Source organism: Lycorma delicatula, chromosome 6 (genome assembly GCF_047948215.1).
Source record: "Lycorma delicatula isolate Av1 chromosome 6, ASM4794821v1, whole genome shotgun sequence".
Taxonomy (NCBI): domain Eukaryota; kingdom Metazoa; phylum Arthropoda; class Insecta; order Hemiptera; family Fulgoridae; genus Lycorma; species Lycorma delicatula.
Genome location: NC_134460.1, coordinates 64,430,146 through 64,449,391, shown reverse-complemented (window position 1 = coordinate 64,449,391; position 19,246 = coordinate 64,430,146). Strand labels below are relative to the sequence as shown.

The window sequence follows — 19,246 nt, the reverse complement described above, 5'->3', positions numbered from 1 at the left end:
CACCGAGGAGATGTCGTCAGAGACCGAGGCGAGGTATTCGTTCCACGAATCCTCTCGATGGCTTGTCAGCAGTTGTTTTACCCTGTCCGTTTGATTATAAAAGGCCCTCTTATCAGCGGGGGACAGGGTGATTCGATATCTCCTCCTCAGTCGTCGTTTCTCCGTTATGGCTTCGGAGATATGAGGAGGAAGGTCGTTTCGAACAACTGCTCGAGTCTTGGCCGATGAGCTGCCTGCCAGGGCCTCGGTCATTGACGACGTGACGCGCCCGACAGTGTCGTCGATTTCCTCCGGGGTGTTCAGGAGCTCAGGATTTACCGGCCTGTACTCCCGCTGGAGGATCTCGTAGAACCTTTTCCAGTTAACTGACCTTCGGGGTATAGGCGGGGGATCTCGGCCACCCCCTGCCTGACCTAGTTCCAACAGGACAGGGGAATGGTCCGAGCTGAGGTCTTCTATCGTTTCAATCAAGAATGGGAGGGTACCCCCCTTCAAGACTGCGATATCCAGCACGTCAGGCCTACATCTGCCTGTGCGATGAACGAACGTGGGCACCTCAGGGCCTACGACGACCAAGCGGCGGGCTCTCGCCCTTTCGTACAGTAATCTGCCATTCGGATTTGTCAGATTGCTGTTCCATGACACGTGTTTGGCATTGAGGTCGCCCATGAGTATCATGGGCCCATCCAATTTTCCAGCACGGCATCCAGATCTGCGCCGGTTACCGCATCGTTCGGCTTGCTATAAGCCGAAACCAGCCGATACACCGTGCCTAGATGCTCCACATGCACACACGTTTGCTCCATCACGTTTGTATGAAGAACAACGCGCATATGCATGTGGCGTCTGTGGACTAAAACCGCAGTTCCACCAGAGGTGCGAATTCCGGGTCGAACTGGCCTATCCGTCCTATATGTAAAATAGTTCCGAAGGGTCAGTTGCTTGTTTGGGTTCAAGCACGTCTCAGACAACAGTATCACGTCTATCAGTAGATCCTCGGCCAGACGGCTTAGTTCCTCCGTCCGGCCTACTACTGAGTTGGCGTTCCACTGCAAGAGTCTGAGGGTGGGCCTAACCATACCTAGACAGTACGGCCATGAGGCACTCTATTAAGGACTGGATACAGTCCTTTAGAGATTTTGCCTGGAGCAGGCGTGGCAAAACCATCATTATATCTGGCAGGATATCCTTCACTTTATCCTTCCTGTCATCTGTGACAGGAAGTCCATGCCAGTGGTCTCCAACGGGGTAGCCGGTTTCGGATTGCCGCTGGAGGTGCCTTTTGGCGCGGCCGCCCTTTTGGTGGGGCGCGGGGCCACAGGGGCCGCGGTGTTTTTAACAGCCTGCTTGGCCTTCCCAGCCGGAGCAGGCTTTGCCTTTCCCGTCGAGGAAGGCTTGGCCTTCTTCGCCGGGGTCGGCTTTGTCGCCGCCTTTTGTTTCACCACCTTCTTGGTGGTTGCCGCCGGTTTTGGCTTGGCGGGTGTTGGGGAGGGTACCTCCCCTTTTTTCACGACCGCTTTGGCCACAGGTGCCGGCACCTCCGGTTTGGGGACTGTTTTTCCCCCACCGGCAACACGGGCCCAGCTGCGGCCGTCTAAAGTCGCGGGCTTTTTAAGTCCCTTGACTTTGTTTGTCTGCTCCTTATAATAGGGGCAGCCCCTGTAATTGGCCGGATGTGGCCCCTTACAGTTGACGCATTAGGCTGGTTCCTCACGCGGCTTGACGCAGGCAGAAGTGTCGTGGTTTCCACCACACTTCACGCATTGCTGGGCCCTCTGGCAGTAATTGGACGAGTGTCCAAATTTCTGGCATCTGTGGCACTGGGGTGGCCCCCCCTCGTGACACAAATGCAGTCACTGCGACCTTACAATAAAAAATATCGCTGAGGTCATAAATTTTTCTCGCGCTTGGGGTCCTTTTCAGGGCCACTAGGCAGGTCGGGGTTTCCCGACCGTCCCTCGTGAGGAGCTTCTTGACCGAAGTCACCTCAAAATCAAGGGAGGTCAGTTCCTCCCTTATCTCCTCCGGGGTAGCCCCATAGGGGATCCCCCGTATGACAACCTTCAGCTCCCTGTCCTTCGGGAGCTGAAAGGAGTGGAAGGCGATTCCCTTCGAGTGCAGGAAACTCTGCACCGCCCGGTAATCCGCCTCGCTGCCCAGCTGCAGCCTGATTGACAGCCCGGTGCTCTTGGCAACCAGGCGCCCCCCGATCCTTGACTTTATATCGCGCGCTAATGCTGGCCACTCTTTTGGGCAGTCCAGCATTATCGGCGGGATTTTCTCCCGCCTGACGGTAGCAGGCTGTGATGGGGCCCCATCATCAGCCTGCGGGTTGGCGGCTGCTGCAGCCTTGCTGCAGCCCACTATGGGCTCCGTTTCCATTGTAGGAACGGAGTCCCGGCGTTTCTGGCGCTTCCTAGCGCCAGCCCCGCTTTCCTCTCCACCGTCGGACAGTTCCGGGGTGGGAGAACGGGGTGGTGGAGGCCTTATTTTTCCTTCCATGAAGGATCACCATTCATCTTTTTTTTCATATTAGAGGTAATAAATATGAAATTACACATTTTACTTGCAATATTGTTGTGCAAAACACAGCTAAGTTTTTCACAAATAATTTCCTTCCCTTTGTGTGGTTCAAAATGGAGGATTCAGAAATTCAACTGCCAAAAAAAAATTCTGTGATTAAAAAGTTGGAATGTACATTTTTAATATATCATTGTTTTTGGAAAATTTTGAATTATTTTTTGATTTTATAAAAAATTTACCCCTTATGGAATCTAAAAAATAGATTTAAAATATAGACAATTGCATTTGTAGACTAAATTTTGATATAAATTGAAGCATCATAAAATTTACATAAGAGAATTTGTTTATTTTCTACCAACTTATTTAAAATACAATCAAAAAATTCTCTTTTACAGGAACAATATTACTCTGTTTATAAATTTTCAAATATTACTAATTAAAAATTTAAAAAAAATACTGATTTTCTGTATCTCATTCAAGATGTATATAAATATGTGCTCAAGTAACTTTCATAAATCCTTCAGAGTTGTAAATTTTTTGTAGTAATTTTTTATATTTAATATCTTCATGTATTTACCTTAATATTATTTCATGGGTTTACATTTTAAATAATTAATATGGACTTTAATCATCACATTTATTTTTTTATTTCATAATTAAGTGGGTATTTTGTGATGCTATTCTGAATGAGTTTTTAACAGTTTTCCTTGTTTCATCCAGGTAAATGATAGGACACTCCCTTTTTTATCCACGGAGTAGCATATCTATTTACTTACATGAGCTACATAATGTATCAACTGGCCCATCTAGGCAGAACCTTGCCCAGGCAAGCCCTGGAGCTAACTCTGGGGCTCCTAGAGCCTCCTGGGGCCTACCCTAAGGTCACAGAGCTTACTTTGCTCGCCATTCCCATGTTGCCAGGGGGACTGGCACTCTGAATACCGCAGAGCTTGCTTTGGTTGCCATTCCTGTCTACCCAGAGGGATCCTTCCGCTGAACCCCAGCACTATTCGTTATCCTCATTGTTGTGAGTAATACTGATAAATAACAATTAAAGTATTCAGGTTTTGTAGAAATAATAACCAGTGAATAACTCTTAGATCCCTATATTTAAAAGTGGATTATTTTGATATCCAAATCTTTTTCAAAATATGTTCTATATATGTAAAATATATAGAAAATATTCAGGTTTATTGTTTCTTAAGGTTTCATGTTCCTAGCGCCCTTCAGTTAATAAAATTGATAGCATTTGAACCGGTCTTCCTTTTTAAAATTTTGCTATATATTCAGAAAAAATTTAAAAAAAATAATGGGAGAAGAAATTCTTTTGGGCTTCTTGCCCGTTAGGTGTTTACATCCCCTAACCACCAATTGTGAAAACAAATATTTAAATATTACAATATTGGAATAATGTATTATGCTTTGAAAAGAAAAACTATATGTTGTCCAATAATTTCAGCCCTCTTTTCCCTCCAAAGGCCTCTAGCACCCTTTAATTCAAAATTGAAATCTTGAAGTATTCAATCCCTACTTTTTCAAAGCAATATGTTTCAAGAGGACAGTACAAACTATATGACCTCAAATTATATCATAATTATTACATTGTAAAATCCTATCAATTAGTTTAGTTTTAGAAAATTCTTCTTTGTAAATGATAAAATACATCATGAAACAAGTATCGTATAAATAATAAAATATTCAATTCAATAAAATTATTGAAACTTCAGAGCATTATCATTGATGAGAGTAAATATCTTTCAAAAATTTTTGTTTAAAAAAGTAAATATATTCATAACTGTAATTAAAAAATATTTCTTTGAGAAAACCTCTTCCATGAGTATTTTCATGAAAGCAGAATGACACAAACCAGCTAACAGGCATACATGATAACGAGTGCAAACTGAAATGTAGTGGGCCAGTTGAGTTACTCTCATATACAGTTATTTTTGTATGTATAAAACTACAGGTCACTATTAAAAATTATGTCTCTCATCTACCTATGAAAAATGGACAACATAATTTTCTATTGAATCAATAATATCTATCCAATTTTCATAAATGATAAAAGTTTATTTCTCAAATGTTATTTGTAAAATTTCTTGATTCATCGATGTTTCTATGTAAAAATATTTTTTTAGATAACTTCATTTGTTTTTTGGTATGGTTTTTGTTAGTGTTTTAAAATTTTATATTCATTTATTTAGATTATTAAATTGTAAATAAAAAAATATTTTTGTTGTATTTAAAAGAAATAAATATTTTTACTTTAAATTTCAGGGTATTTTGGATACTGTTGTGAAAGATGAGAAAATAATTATTTTATTAAATTTGCCTGACAAAGAAGGAGAATTTTTAGTTTCCTGTAATACCAGTAGTGGAGAATCTATCTCACAGCAACAAGAGTTATATTTTGTAAATTCCAGTTTACTCTCAGTTTTAACTGTTAAACCAACAACTATAAAATTAGGATATAGTGTAGAGGTAATATTATGTATTGAGCCGTTTATTGAAGAAATTTTATTGTTATATATTGTAGTTTTTTGATTTTTATTTTAAGTCAACATTTAAATGTAATTTCTGGCTCATCATTTGTAGGCTATTAATTTACTATCAATTAGATAAAAAATTAATTTTTTAATACAGTATAACCCCATTTAACCAGACTAAATGGGACCGGAAGTTGTCCGGATGAGAAAATGTCCGAATAATCCGGAAATGTATAATATACGTACATCACAGCTTAATGAAATCACTTCAGTGTTAATGTAATCTTGTCACTTCAGGAATGAAGATTGAAGAAAACCATTCTTTAAATACTTTGCAACACATCCATGCTGATTTTTATGACCTGAATATGCATGGAAGTGCATTCAAATTACTAATATTCTTCAGTGCTCAAGGTTTAGCTGATTTTCCTGTCACAAGAAGTGGCAGCTTCAACCTGCCAAAGAATTGTCACCCTTTGCTACAAAATTTATGCCCCTTAGCAGCAGAGTCCAATTTTGAGGTGAGAGCTGTTTTAGGTAGCATTTTAAAAAATAATCCCATCTCATCAGTATTGAAAATCTGAGATGGTGATCAATTCTGTTCTTTTATAAATTTTGAAAATGTAATTTTATAATTTTCGCTAGCAGCATGATCCCCCAATAAACTCTCCCCTGATACACTGAGTTGTCATATTCCGTCGTAAGCCTTCCATCACTCTAACCGACCTGAACTTGCTGTGAATGACAGATCACTACCTAATTTGTCATTTAAAATTAAATCCTTACATTGTAAAATGGCACCTGGTATAGGAAGCCCATGCTCCCTCTCTTGGGTAAACCACATAAATAAAGCTTCATCTAGCTGACTATTTTTTGCCATTCTGATAGTCGCCCTGCTGCCTAAACTATCTTTAGTTACCATTTTTGAACAGAAATCTTCAATCTCTTTTCTGTATTTTTTCCAGTCTGAAACAGTTTGCTTTCCTACACCTAATTCATCGCAAACCTTTTTTTACAGATTCCCCCTTTTCTATACGAAATAGCACATTAAGTTTTTCTTCCATAGAAATGACTACCTTCTTTCTTTTAGTTGCCATTTCACTAAATTACACTACACAGAACACAAAATTTCAATTATGATCACTACTGCAGCAAACATGATTACAACGTTCAATGAATACTGGTATTGTACTGCTTTTCTGAATAAAAGTTTACTAAAATAGAGCAATTTACTATGTACTTCTGTATAACAGTACATATTTTATTTTCAAAAATTAAAAATGTTTTTCGCGGTATCGGTCCAGATAATCTGAAAGGCCAGTTGAATGGGGTCCGGTTAAATGGTTTTGTACTGAAGTTCATTTTTTACTAAAAGAATCATATGTTAACTTAGAATAAGGCTAAGATAAAATAAGATTATTTTGATTATATCGAATTTTACCTAAGTTAAAAAGAATAAACATTCTAAATTTCTCTTGAGTTAAAAAATGTTTATAGAAAATGTCAAAATTTGCTGGAATTTTTTTTGGATTCATCAGTCATTTGACAGATGAATGGTATTCTCATTTCTTTATGTTTTGTACTAATCTTTTGACCACAATATACTTACTGTACATGTTACTTCCTTAATTATCTGTCATGCACATCCCAAACTTTATTCTCCTCTTTTTTACAAAGTTCTGTATTAGAAAATCAACTAAACCTGCATGCCTTATGTGTGGTCAACCAACCTGATTAAATTTCTTTTTAAGATTCTGCAAATATCTCTCATTTCCTTCTTTAAGACATTTTCATTTTAAATTTGAATAACCCACCTGTTTTCAAAATCCTCCTGTAACATCATATTTCAAAAATCTTTACTATTTTCCTTTATGTTGCTCCTATTGTCCAGTTTCATTATTATTAAGCGCTACATTCCAAAAAAATATTTTCAAGAATCTCTTTCTAATTCTACAGTTGTAATTTATAATTATAGTTTCTATATTTGATACTATTAGAATTATTTTCTGCTTGAAGGTTTTCCTTCCTTATGCCAATCATCTTCTGATGTCTGCATTACTGTGTTGGACCCTTTTTTAATTTTACTGTGTAAATAACAAAATTCTCTCACTTTTGGAATATAGTGTCCCTAGTATTAATATTTATTTTTCATTAAACTCCTTTCTGTCATATTTCATCATCTTTGTTTAGGCTTTATCTAAAGTATTTTTTTCTTTCTCATTTGATTTCTGTCAAAAAATTGATATCATCAATGAATATTACCAAGTTTATTTTCTTTCCTTGGATAATTACTCCAAAAATTTTCATGTTTTTCTACATTGTTTCTAGTATGTATAAATCAAAAAACTAATGAACAGATACTATATCGTTATTTCACTCATTTTTGAATCTGAGCCTTTTCCACTTGTAACTACCCACTGATTCTTGTACAGATGGTGAACAACTCTTTTTGTTCAAAATCCCATTTCTCTTAAAATTTTCAACATCTCTTATTTAATTTTGTTACTACATTTTTTTCAGATCTACCAATGCTATTTAAGTAGCTATTGTTGAATCATATAACCACACCTCTTTTATACCATAACACTGATTCACAGCTATTTAATTAAGAACACATATTATATAATCTATACAGTCATATTATATAATATATTCTTTATTATCCATTACATGTGTATGTGTAATATTTGTAGGTGTTAACTGTTCATGTGTTGTGTAGTTTCATGCCTAAAGAACAAACGAAACAATAATACATATTAATCATAATAACAGAGTTGTTTATAGTTATAAAAAAGAATAATAAGTATATTAATATTGAAAATAAAGTGGAGAGGAAACATACGGGACTGACCAGTTTTGTTCTACTTAATTATGTTTATTTTTAAAATAGACAAGACTGCATATTTACAAAATATTATTTAGATTGTAAAATGATCTGTGAGTTTAGTCAGTATTATTCATAAACCTAGTGTAAAACAAATACACATTTATTTGTTGCAATTTCAAATATTTTACAGATTGAAATGGCTGTTCGTGGTATTTCTTCATTAGTTGATCTGATTTGTTTTGTAAAAGATGGTGATTATGTAGTGGCAGTAGCTCCTACTAATAAGATTCAAGGTAATCCATTAGTGTCAAATGTTACCTGTTCAAAATATACTCCAAAACGAGCTACAGCATATAAAATTGGAATTGTTTATACATATTCTGCATTAAATGAAATGTGAGCATTTACTTCAACTGTAATTTTTAAAGCGTTGATTACTTTAAGTTTAATACATTCTATTTTTTAAGTTTAATGTAGAGAATTGTAATTTAATGAACTATTTGATAATCATTTCAAAGTAATGATCAAAGAAAATTTAAAGAGTAATTAAAAAATAATGGTTAGGGAGTTTAAATAGACAGTTTTCTTTTTCAATCACGACTTCAATTTTAATGGATGCATGCATTACATAGTTTCAATTTTATAAAATTTAAAATTAAGGTTAAAAATTCACATAAAAATTTAACATTAAGTTTTTTTTTTTAATTAACATGAATTAGTGGATTTTTATTACCATCTAATTATTAATGAAATTTATTAGTTTTTGTTTTTTTTATTGAGTCGCCTATTGTTAAGATTTTCTTAATTTATGATATAAAGTGATGATATGCATATAAATAGATAAGAGAGATAAATTATTCTGTTAGAAGGCAATTAATAAAATATGTTAGATGGTATTTTGTTTTTCATTGCCAGATTGTAATTTTCATCTTTTTCATGCATAATTTTTGTTTAAAACAAAATAGAACTACTCTTAATCTCCTTTTTTAAATTTACTAATTAATTTTATTTTTAAGTAAAATCCTTTTGTGATTTTTTTTATATCTTGTTAGTTAGTTAAGGTGGTTGTTTGTTCTGTTAGTAGTATTTTTGATGAATTTATATAATTTTAATTCAGATTTACAAATTAAACAGCTAACTCTAGCTAATTAATCCTAATCTGGAAATCCATTATAAATAAATATTTCCTAAACTTTCTTAAAAAATAATAAAACTGTTTGTCAACTTAAGAAAGAGATTGAAATTCATTGAGTACCAAATATTGTATTCTATTGTACTACTTTATGGGGTTGGCTTGGATTGAATTAATATTCTTAATTAATTGTATTTAGTTAAAGTTTGTGTGTTAGAGACTTTTGAAGTGACAAAAAATTAGATAATTTTCAGAATATTTAGGACATAAAACTGTATGTCCTAAAACGGTAGTTTTCTTGAATATCAGAAAAATCCACAGCTATAAAGAATATATTTTTAAACCTGATTATGAATCAGTAGTTTAAATGTAATCAAGCGGTACTTTTTTTTTTTATTCAAACTGTTTTACACGACAGTATTTAAAATTTTATAAAATTTATTTTAAATTAAAAAAATTAATAATTTTGTTTTCACCTTTCTGTTTGTTGCTAGCCAAAAAAATTCAGAACTTAAAGAAATTATAGTAGAAACAGATGCTCCAGTTATAGTGAAAGGTGGTTTCACCACAGATTTACAAAGAATTTGGATAGAATTTGACAAAAATGTTGATGGTGAAACTTTATGCAGTGCATTATTTACAAAAGAGACCTATCAGGTGTTAGGATCTGGTAAGTAGTATTTCATTAATGCTATATTATTAATGAAAAATTAATCAATACAAATATTTTTAGTGTCTTCTCTTATGTTTCTCTTACAGTATTAAGCTCAAGTATTTTTTCAAAATGATCAGTGAGTGAGCCAGTAACCAGCATTGCTATTCTGTATGTTAAAATGTTCCTATCCATAACTGGAATTAAAAATAATTGTATTTTTAATGTTTAGGAATCTCTCACCTAAAATCAGCTGTCCAAAAAAGCAACAAAGAAAATTTGATACCATAATAATTGTTCAGACTCATGTATCATCTCCTCTTTATTTTTTGTAAAAGAAAATAAATATATTAACTGTATAGTTCTTCTTACTCATTGTAAAATAAATGAATTCACCTATATTCAGCTAGCCTTGTTAACAGCTGATATTTTATATTAATAATGATATTAATAAAAATTAATATTATTAATCAATATAACTATTTCTGTATTGTTCAATCTAAATTAAACATTCATACAGTAAACATGCACACTATTCATTTAATTATAAATTAAGTAACAATGTAATACTATTCATGAAACATTAAAGGATCATATTTAAACATAAAGTGAACAATATCTTTGTTTATTAATAGTTGAATAAGCTATTTATATACAGGATAATTACTCCTAACAAAGGTATTATAATAGTATTACATACATAAACATTTTTTATTTTATGGTTATTAGGGTATTTGGCTCCTTTAATTTCTTCCCAACCCTGATTAATATTCTGTCACTCACATTGACAGAAATGATATCTTGTAATATTGATTCATTAATAATTATAACTTTTATTTTATTATTAGCCAAAATACTAAAGTGGTATACATACAATTAGTAAAAAGATACAAGTATTTCGTTCATATCCATTTTTTAATGCAGCTCACTAAATTAGTTTATATTTTATTAAAAAAATTCAATGATTGTATAGTAAGTTGTAACAACATAACAAGTTCACAATGTCAACTGGAAGCTAATATTGTTCATTTTCTACATGAAAACAAACAGTGATTAGTAACAAACAGTATTTTTCTAGATAGATTAATGATGGATGACGAATGAAATTCAAACATTCTATTTCAATTTCAGAATCATTATTAATACACCAGAAGTACTATTTGAATGTTGGTAAAAGTAATTCTGTTAATTTTTTTTATTAAAATTACTTTTTTTATAAATGAACTTATAGCAAAAAACAATGAAACAAACCAACTTTTATACTAAACAATATCTGAAACATAGAAGCTGAAATAATTTTCAAAGTTAAGTAAATAAAAACAAACTGGTGTAGACTGAATTCTTTATATCATCAGTCCAAATCAGTTAAATTCAGTTTTCAGTCAATTTCAGTTTATATCATCAGTTCAGTTTCCTGTATGGTTATAATTATTTTAATGTTTTTATTTAGTATTTAATATAAAACTGATGTCTTATTTTTAAAATACCCTATTCAAATTGTATAGGTTGTTTTAAATAATAAAATGCAAGTTGTATAATAAATAGAATGTTTTTACTGGAATAAATCTGCAATATTATGTTTTAAATATTTTTAGATCCATCATGTAGTTATGTTGGAAATACTTTATGGGTAATGCTTGGTAAAAATTCAATCATACAATCAACAGATGAAATTAAAATAATGCCAGATAAGATTAGAAGTTCTCATGGAGATAATAAGTATGCACCTGCATTTAAAGGAACTTTTCCTTTGAAAATCAATAAAAATAAGGTATGTATAGATTTTAATTATGCTTTATAATGATACATAATCATGCTTAAAATGATGCATAATTATTTAATAATGCAGAATCAATTTTATAGAGGGTTATGAGTTCATCAGGAGATTAGAATAATATCATTTTCACTAGAAATAAATTTAGAGTTGTTAATTGAAAATGTTTCATCTAAAATTACACTAATAGACAAAAAAAAAAATTTAATGTTTCTCTAAGTGTGATACCATTTCTTGAATTGATTTTTTATGTTCATTGCAGCTCTGTAAATACAAATTTTCTATCATCTTTAGTTTTAAATAACTTACTCTTTAAAAAAAAAAATAAAGGAAAAATATAGTTAAAATTATTAAAATTTATAATTTTGCATGGCCATACCTGTGTTAGAATGATTTTGCTGATGCTTTTCTTTTATACTCGTAAATAGCCTCAGGCATACCCCAAATTAATGTTCAACAGTAATCGGCTAGCATGTTAGTATTCCATTTCCCTTTATAGCGGCTTTCCATCATTGAAATGTCTCGGTGGAAACGTTCACTGTGTTCGTCACTTACATCTCCAAGGTTGTCCGGGAAAAAATTCAGATGTGAGTGGAGGAAATGTATTTTCAGACATATTATATCCCACAGCTCTGTATGAAGTAAGAAGTTCATTAACAATATCATAGTAATTGTTGAATTTTTGTTTGCCAAGAAAGTTTTGCAAACATCTTTAAATGAAGCCCAAGCTGCACTTTCTACATTATTTAACATCGAGTTAAATACATCATGTTTGACCAACTCTCTTATTTGAGGACCAAAAAATATTCCTTCTTTAGTTTTTCCTTTAGTTTTTGCCTGATGTACAAAAATCCAGGACCATCCTTCTTCATTGCTTTTACAAAATTTTTCATTAGTCCTAGTTTGATATGGAGAGGGGGTAAAAATATTTTTTTGGGTTCAACTAAAGGCTTGTAAATAATATTTTTCCCATTTGGAGTTAAGTTGTCTCGTTCTTCCACTCTTTGGTAACATAATGTTTATCCCTAGCTCGGCTCTCTCATTCACAAAGAAAACACATGTACTTAGTATAGTCTAACTACATGCTTAACAAAATAACCACAAACATACTTTCAAATCACCACATATGTTCCAGCTGTGTTTTTTATATTTTATTTTTTTCAAGGTCTTTCATCACATTGTATGTCTCTTTAAGCGATTGGTATTGAAAGATATTTGTTACTGTTGTGTAGTGGAACCACTTTTAAACTATACTTAGACGAATTTATGAAAAGGCACAAGTTCTCAGGTTTATGAACTTGTTTTAAGTGCAACATAAGCTCATCAATATTTGTGTAATAGACCAAATTATTTTCATCAATAAAATATTGAGAAAGTTCTTTTAGTCAGCTTCAAAAGCCTGAAATTTTTGTATTTTTTTAAAGTATATTCCAACCTTGCAGTCTTGATCCTAACAGTTCAACTTGATTTTTTGATAAATTTAAATCCCTAACCAAGTCATTTAATTCACTTTGTGATATAAGATGTGGCTTATTGGAAGAGAATTCAAAACCAAAATCATTGTTGGCTTCTTCAGTACTGCCTGATTCTCCATCACTGCTTTCGAAACATACATTCACAGATGGCTCAAGAACTGGAATAATTTCACTGTGAGGTACAGGCCTGATTGCAGATTGCAATGAAGGATATCTTACAGTAGCTTTAGTTTTTTTAGAAATTCCAGACACTTGTTAATCAAAAGTAACAATCAGTTACATGATCCTTGGTTCACGCCAAATCATAAGTACACCAAATGGCAAAGCCTTCTGTGTACCTTTCAGCCATCCTCTTAAATATACAGAACAATTAGTACAGACTATATGAGGAGCCCATGTCTTATCCTGATCACCAATTTTACACTGAAAGTACAAATGATATGCCTTTTTAAAGGTTTAATGTTTTTTCTATTAGATTTTACGGTAAAGTCTCCACATACATAACAAAAGGCATCCACATCATTTACACAATTTCAAAGCATTATGAAGCTGCACTGTTAATAAACTTAAGACAGTAGTAAGACTGAACAAAATTAATTCATTCCTAAATCAAGTGCTTAATACAAACAACACTGCTGTGTTTTTAGCTATATGTTTTGACCTGCACAGACATGATTAATCATGTCCATGTAGGCTCACTCTTCAGTATTAGATATTATGTATTAATATGTGACTATGATATGATTTAATTCTTTGTCTAGTAACAAAGTTTCTTTGTTTAACAAAGTTAAACAATAAAAAATGAGCTAACAAAATACAATGTAGGAGCTTAACATGCTTACTGTATGTTGAAAAATAAAAAAATCCTTTAATTTAAAAAATTTTTTAATTTTTTAAAGATGATGGGTGATAGAAAGATTCTGAATTCATATTCTTGTTTTCAACATCAAATAACAGATTAAAATCATGTGTCGCACATTAGGAAACAAAAATTATGTTTATCAATGTTATTTAAATTTTGCTTAACTTACAAGTAATTTATTAATGCATATTCTATATTTTTGTTTTGTTTTGTGATACCTACATTGTGAGCATGTCATATGCAATACCTACAATCCAGATCATGTTAATTTGAATTTCTGGATAATTTGCATTGCTTAAACATTTGGATAATAATAACAAATTATAAAAAAAATTGTTTATAGAATAGTGTTTTTACACTACTTGAATTTTAAATTGAAAAAAATTAACACTTAACTGCTAAGTGTAATTCCACTTAATCTGTATCATCTACAATCTGGACAAAGTAGGGTCTCTTTAAGTTAAACAGTTAATATTTATTACAGTTTAGTTCTCAGGATTGGAATGAATTCATATCTACCATTTTCTGGTGTTAGTATACTATGCTTTTTTTCCTGTTTAGCTTCTGGGAATCACCATCAGGTATTACTTCAGAGGATGAATGAGGATGTTATGTATGAGTGTAAGTGTAGTCTTATACAAACTCAGGTTGACCATTTCTGAGATGTATAGTTAATTGAAACCCAACCACTAAAGAACATCGGTATCCATGACATAGTATTCAAATCTGTATTAAAGTAATTGCCTTTACTAGGATTTGAACGTTAGAACTCTCAACTCTGAAATCAGCTGATTTGCGAAGACGTGTTCACGACTAAATCAGCCTGATGGGTTAGTATTCTGTGCCTATTCAAAACATATTGCACTGAGAGCAGAAAACATTATGTTGATTGGTTTTGCCGATGATATTTGGGAAAAAATATTTCTTTTTGTGAAACCTATTTTTTATTTTCCTTTTTTGATTGGTTGTACAAGCTTGCAGCTTGCGCAAGAAAAAAATGAAATGATGGAAATAAGTATTTTAATGAAAAATGCCAAACCTTATTTAGATTTGAACTTCTGAAATCTTCCAAGTAAGAAGCCTGAGACTGCCACTCCACCAAGTAAATCAGGTTGACAACTGACTGAAATAAAGTATGTTCTGGATTTTTTTTTCAGATTTAAACACAGAATATAAAAAATTAAGACTGTAAGATTATAATGTTAAAGTGATCGGTATTAAAGAAATTAAAGTAGAAATTATTCTGGAAAATAATTGTTACATCCACTTCAACCGATTCTCTTCAAACTTGGTAGGCAGGTACCACCTTTGGGGAAAAGGATGTATTAATTTTTTTGGAAAAAATTTGGGCATTTTAACAAACATTTTCTTAAAAAAGTTGAAGTTTTTTTTTATTAAGATCATATATTACCAAAAATGTTTATTTAATATTCACCCCTTCCACCAAAAATGATTATATATATTTTTATTTTTTTTAGTTATTTCTTGCGTCAGAAAAAGAGTTAAAGGAAGTTTATTTCATCTATATTTTCTACATAAATAGGTCTTCAAATCACTACAAAATCTTTTTGCCCATCCCACTCCAATGGTCTGTGGTAACAAAAAGTATTTTTTTTAATAAAAAAAAGAAAATTATTTATTTTAAATTGAAATCCATGTTGACAAATTATCAATTGCATTTAATGTAGAAAGATTTTTTGATTATTCTTACTCTAGTATTTCTTGAAAAACCTCCTTTCTAGAAAATTACAATTTCATTTATTTAGAATTATGGTTGTATCTTTGTATTTTTATTTTGGTTATTGTTTTTCTGTAAAAAGGAATTATTTTATCATAAAGATACAAATAGATCTTAAAACGATTGTATTAAAAAAATAACTAAAACACATTCTTTGAATTAAAATTAAAAAATGAATTGCATAACTTGATTGGTGTAACTGGGAAAGCTACAAAGAAAACATTATTTTGTTTATTTAAACACAATTCTACAATGTTTTGAAGAGATATTAGAAAATAAAATATAAGTTGTTTGCTTATTTAGATGTGATTTATTATTTATTAAAATTACCAACATATTTAAGTTAAGAGAATTTAATTTTCGATATCAACTATAAATAAAATAAATTACCTCTTTGAGTCTTCAGCAATCTCATTAGGAATCATATTCTGTTACAGCCTTTCTTATGGCTACATTAATTGTCTTATACAAGATATACTAGCCTAAGTTGATTTCTCCAAGAGTAGTAAATAATGATGTTCATCGTTCAACTAATTCCTGAGTAGAAACCCAACGAGTTGGAACTTTAATATGGATTTGAATATAAATTAATATATATTTTTTTTTTTTTTAATCGTGGATACTGGTGTTCTTTAGTGGTTGGGTTTCAATTAACCACATGTCTCAGGAATGGTTGACTTGAGACTTTACAAGACTACACTTCTACATTCATACACATCATCCTCATTCATCCTCTGAACTAATACCTTTCGGTAATTACGGAGCGGAGGTTAAACAGAAAAGAAAGAATCCCTAAATAGAAAAGAGTGAAGGTGTCTAATATACTGAATTGGCATTCAGTATATTAGCATTATAATGGCATTTAAAAAGAAATGACTTTCTTTTCAGTGGTCTATATAAGTATATCTCTCAAGAAGTGGTCCTTGTTATTACTGATATTAAGGCCATTGTTATCCTTGCGACTGAGCGCCAATTATATTAAGATGATAAGAAGGTAGGCCATCTTATCTCTGATCTAAACAAGCAATGTTTCCATTTAATACATGTCAGATGATTTTAATTGCCTGACGGGCATTACACATATGAAATTTTTCCTGATGTGAGAAGTGTGCTGGTAGTTAGGTGGATTTCCCCAAATCGGCATATTTTTTTGGACTTGGTGCTTTTTGAGATAGATTGACCAGATTTGTTTTGATTAATTCAGGCTTATGTCCAGAGTGTAGGTTCACTCTATGTGTATCATATCTTATGTGTCTGCCCCAGGTATGAAGCTGAATGTACCAAAGTAACCAGAGAGCTTGCAAGGATCAATTGTGGTTTTGATCTGCAAATTAATTGGAAAACCAAAAGGGAATGGAACATAGTTGCTGGCTTCCTTAGGTTCTTAGCCCTGTGCAGGAGAACTGAGGATCGCTAATTTTGCCAGACAACCACAAAACATTTCACGGCAAGGAATGTCACTTAGGAAAAACCTGGTAAAAACTTTTGTGTGGTCAAATGTCCTTTTCTATGGCAGCTAAACTCCACACTTGGGAAAGTAGAGAAAAAGAGGATAAAAGCATTTGAATTGTGGTGCTACCAAAGAATGATGAAAATTAGTTGGGTTGAGAAGGTGACAAATGTTCAAGTTTTATCAAGAATGGGATTATTGAAAATGGGTAGGAGAAAAAGAGCCATATGAATTGGATATATTCTGATGTTGTTATAGATGTATAGATAGAATAGCAACCTGTGTTGCTAGGGGCTCATCTGGGTGCTTCTTCGCCAAGATAAGTGTTTTGGTATCAAGCCCCGGTTAACTTAGATATTCGTTGTTAGGATGAGATGGGAGTGTGAAGAACTCTGTGATGGAGCTGTGGTGTGGAAGGGTGTTGGCAATGACCTTACTCCTGAAAGCAAACCAGAGGAGAGAGAGATAGACTATGTTTTTATAAAACATAGGTTTATTAAATTTGTGAATCTGTTATTGTTTGTGATTTTTATGTACATTAAGAGGGCTTTGAGTAAATTGAATTATAGGAGAAAATTGTCATTGCTGCAATCGACATCTTGTTTTGTTGGTGTGAGGATGGTATTTTTGGTGTTTAAAGACTCAATCAATTAATGATCTGAGTGCATAGTCTAATTGAAGTTAGATGTAGGAAGAGTTTTTGTGTGAAATCTTTGATGTTGGAGGAAGGCGCGGGGATTGTTTTTCCACAAATTGGTTAATTTATTGAGGGTCATAAGTTATGGTAGATGGTCATGGTTGGAAGAGACCATTCGAAGGCGATAGTAGGTTGTGTAAATACACTGACAGAAATGTCTGCTGCGAGATTTGCATCGTTGACATCTTGACAGAGGCCAAAATGATGTCTGTGTTGTGTTATCAAGTTGAGAGAGTCTAAAAGATGACCTCCAGTAAAGCCTATTAGGGCTTGGAACGGAGGGGGTGGTATGACAACCAGGATCATCACAAAGTGGGTGTCTTTCCCTGTAGGGGTCAGGATGGATGTTCAATCAATCCCTGATTTGAAAAAAGTGAAGGTGTCTTAATATATTGAATGCCATTTTTTTTTTTTTTGGTGGGGAAGCCAAATTTTTTTTATGCAGCACTAAAATCATCACACTGTAGAAACAATGGAAACACTTCACTTTTCATCCTCCTTATTGTACCTGTCATGGATGTTGATGTTCTTGAAAATTGTTTTGTCATTTTTAGCAATGACATGAGTATGATTTCTCATTGTCTACATCTGTTTTGGTTACAGTACTTACCAGATGTCTTAACAAGGAACAATATTTTTAAAAAACTGGCTTCCCATTGATAACTTGTAGAAAATTATTTTTACATATTTTGATGCTATTTAAATCTAACATTACCTTTTTAATATTTACTAGTTTTTCATAGAAAAACATATATGTTCTATCTTATATATTTGTAATTTTGTTATCTTTTCTTTTAATATTTAATTTCATTTTATTTTCCAGTTTAAAGCACAAAAACCTATGTATAGGTTGATTGGAGCTAACTTTATTTGTCCTGGAGAAAAATTAGATCCTCATAAATTTCAATCATCTAATTATAATATTTCCAGTGACGCAAAAAGAAATCTTTCATCAGAAGTAATAATAAGATCGTTGGATTCAGCATATATAAAGTATAATGCCTCTCTCTTGTTTCAAGTTGATAATGACTATATGGAACCAAATGAACGACAAAGAAACAACCTTTTAACATGGTTTAGTGTTAGACAACTGCAGAAATCAATCTTAATCCAGGATATTATGGATCGGATTGTTATTAATAATTCACTTGTAATTTTACAGTCATATATATATATTAATACATTTATTTCTATCATTTGTGTTTGTGCATGACAGTTGTTGAAAATTATTTAAAATAATAAACTTTTGAAATGACAAAAAACTAAACCAAATTTTATAAGCACAACATTTTGAGTAACTTACTTTAAAACATTTTTAGTTGTCATTTGAACTCTGAGTAACTGCTCTTAACCCACCAGGTTGGTCTAGTGGTGAACTTGTCATCCCAAAATCAGCTGATTTTGAAATCAAGAGTGCTAAGGTTCAAATCCTAGTAAAGACAATCACTTTCATATGGATTTGAATACTGGTATCATGGATACCAGTGTTCTTTGGTGGTTGAGTTTCAATTAATCACACATCTCAGGAATGGTTGACCTGATACTGTACAAGACTATACTTAATTTACATTCATACATTTCATCCTCATACATCCTCTGAAGTAATACCTTCCAGTAATTCCAGAGGCTA

The 19,246-nt window shown here is 32.4% G+C and overlaps 1 protein-coding gene across 1 annotated transcript in view; it reads left to right on the top strand.

The window, feature by feature from the left end:
• The first annotated feature begins 9,119 nt into the window (after window positions 1-9,119).
• LOC142326875 (uncharacterized) overlaps window positions 9,120-19,246 on the top strand; it is a 57,848-nt gene continuing 47,721 nt past the window's right edge. Inside the window, exons 1-4 of the mRNA XM_075369608.1 lie at window positions 9,120-9,124; window positions 9,463-9,638; window positions 11,216-11,391; window positions 18,440-18,766. Of these exons, the coding sequence (XP_075225723.1) occupies window positions 9,120-9,124; window positions 9,463-9,638; window positions 11,216-11,391; window positions 18,440-18,766 (684 nt within the window). The remainder of the gene's footprint in view (window positions 9,125-9,462; window positions 9,639-11,215; window positions 11,392-18,439; window positions 18,767-19,246) is intronic.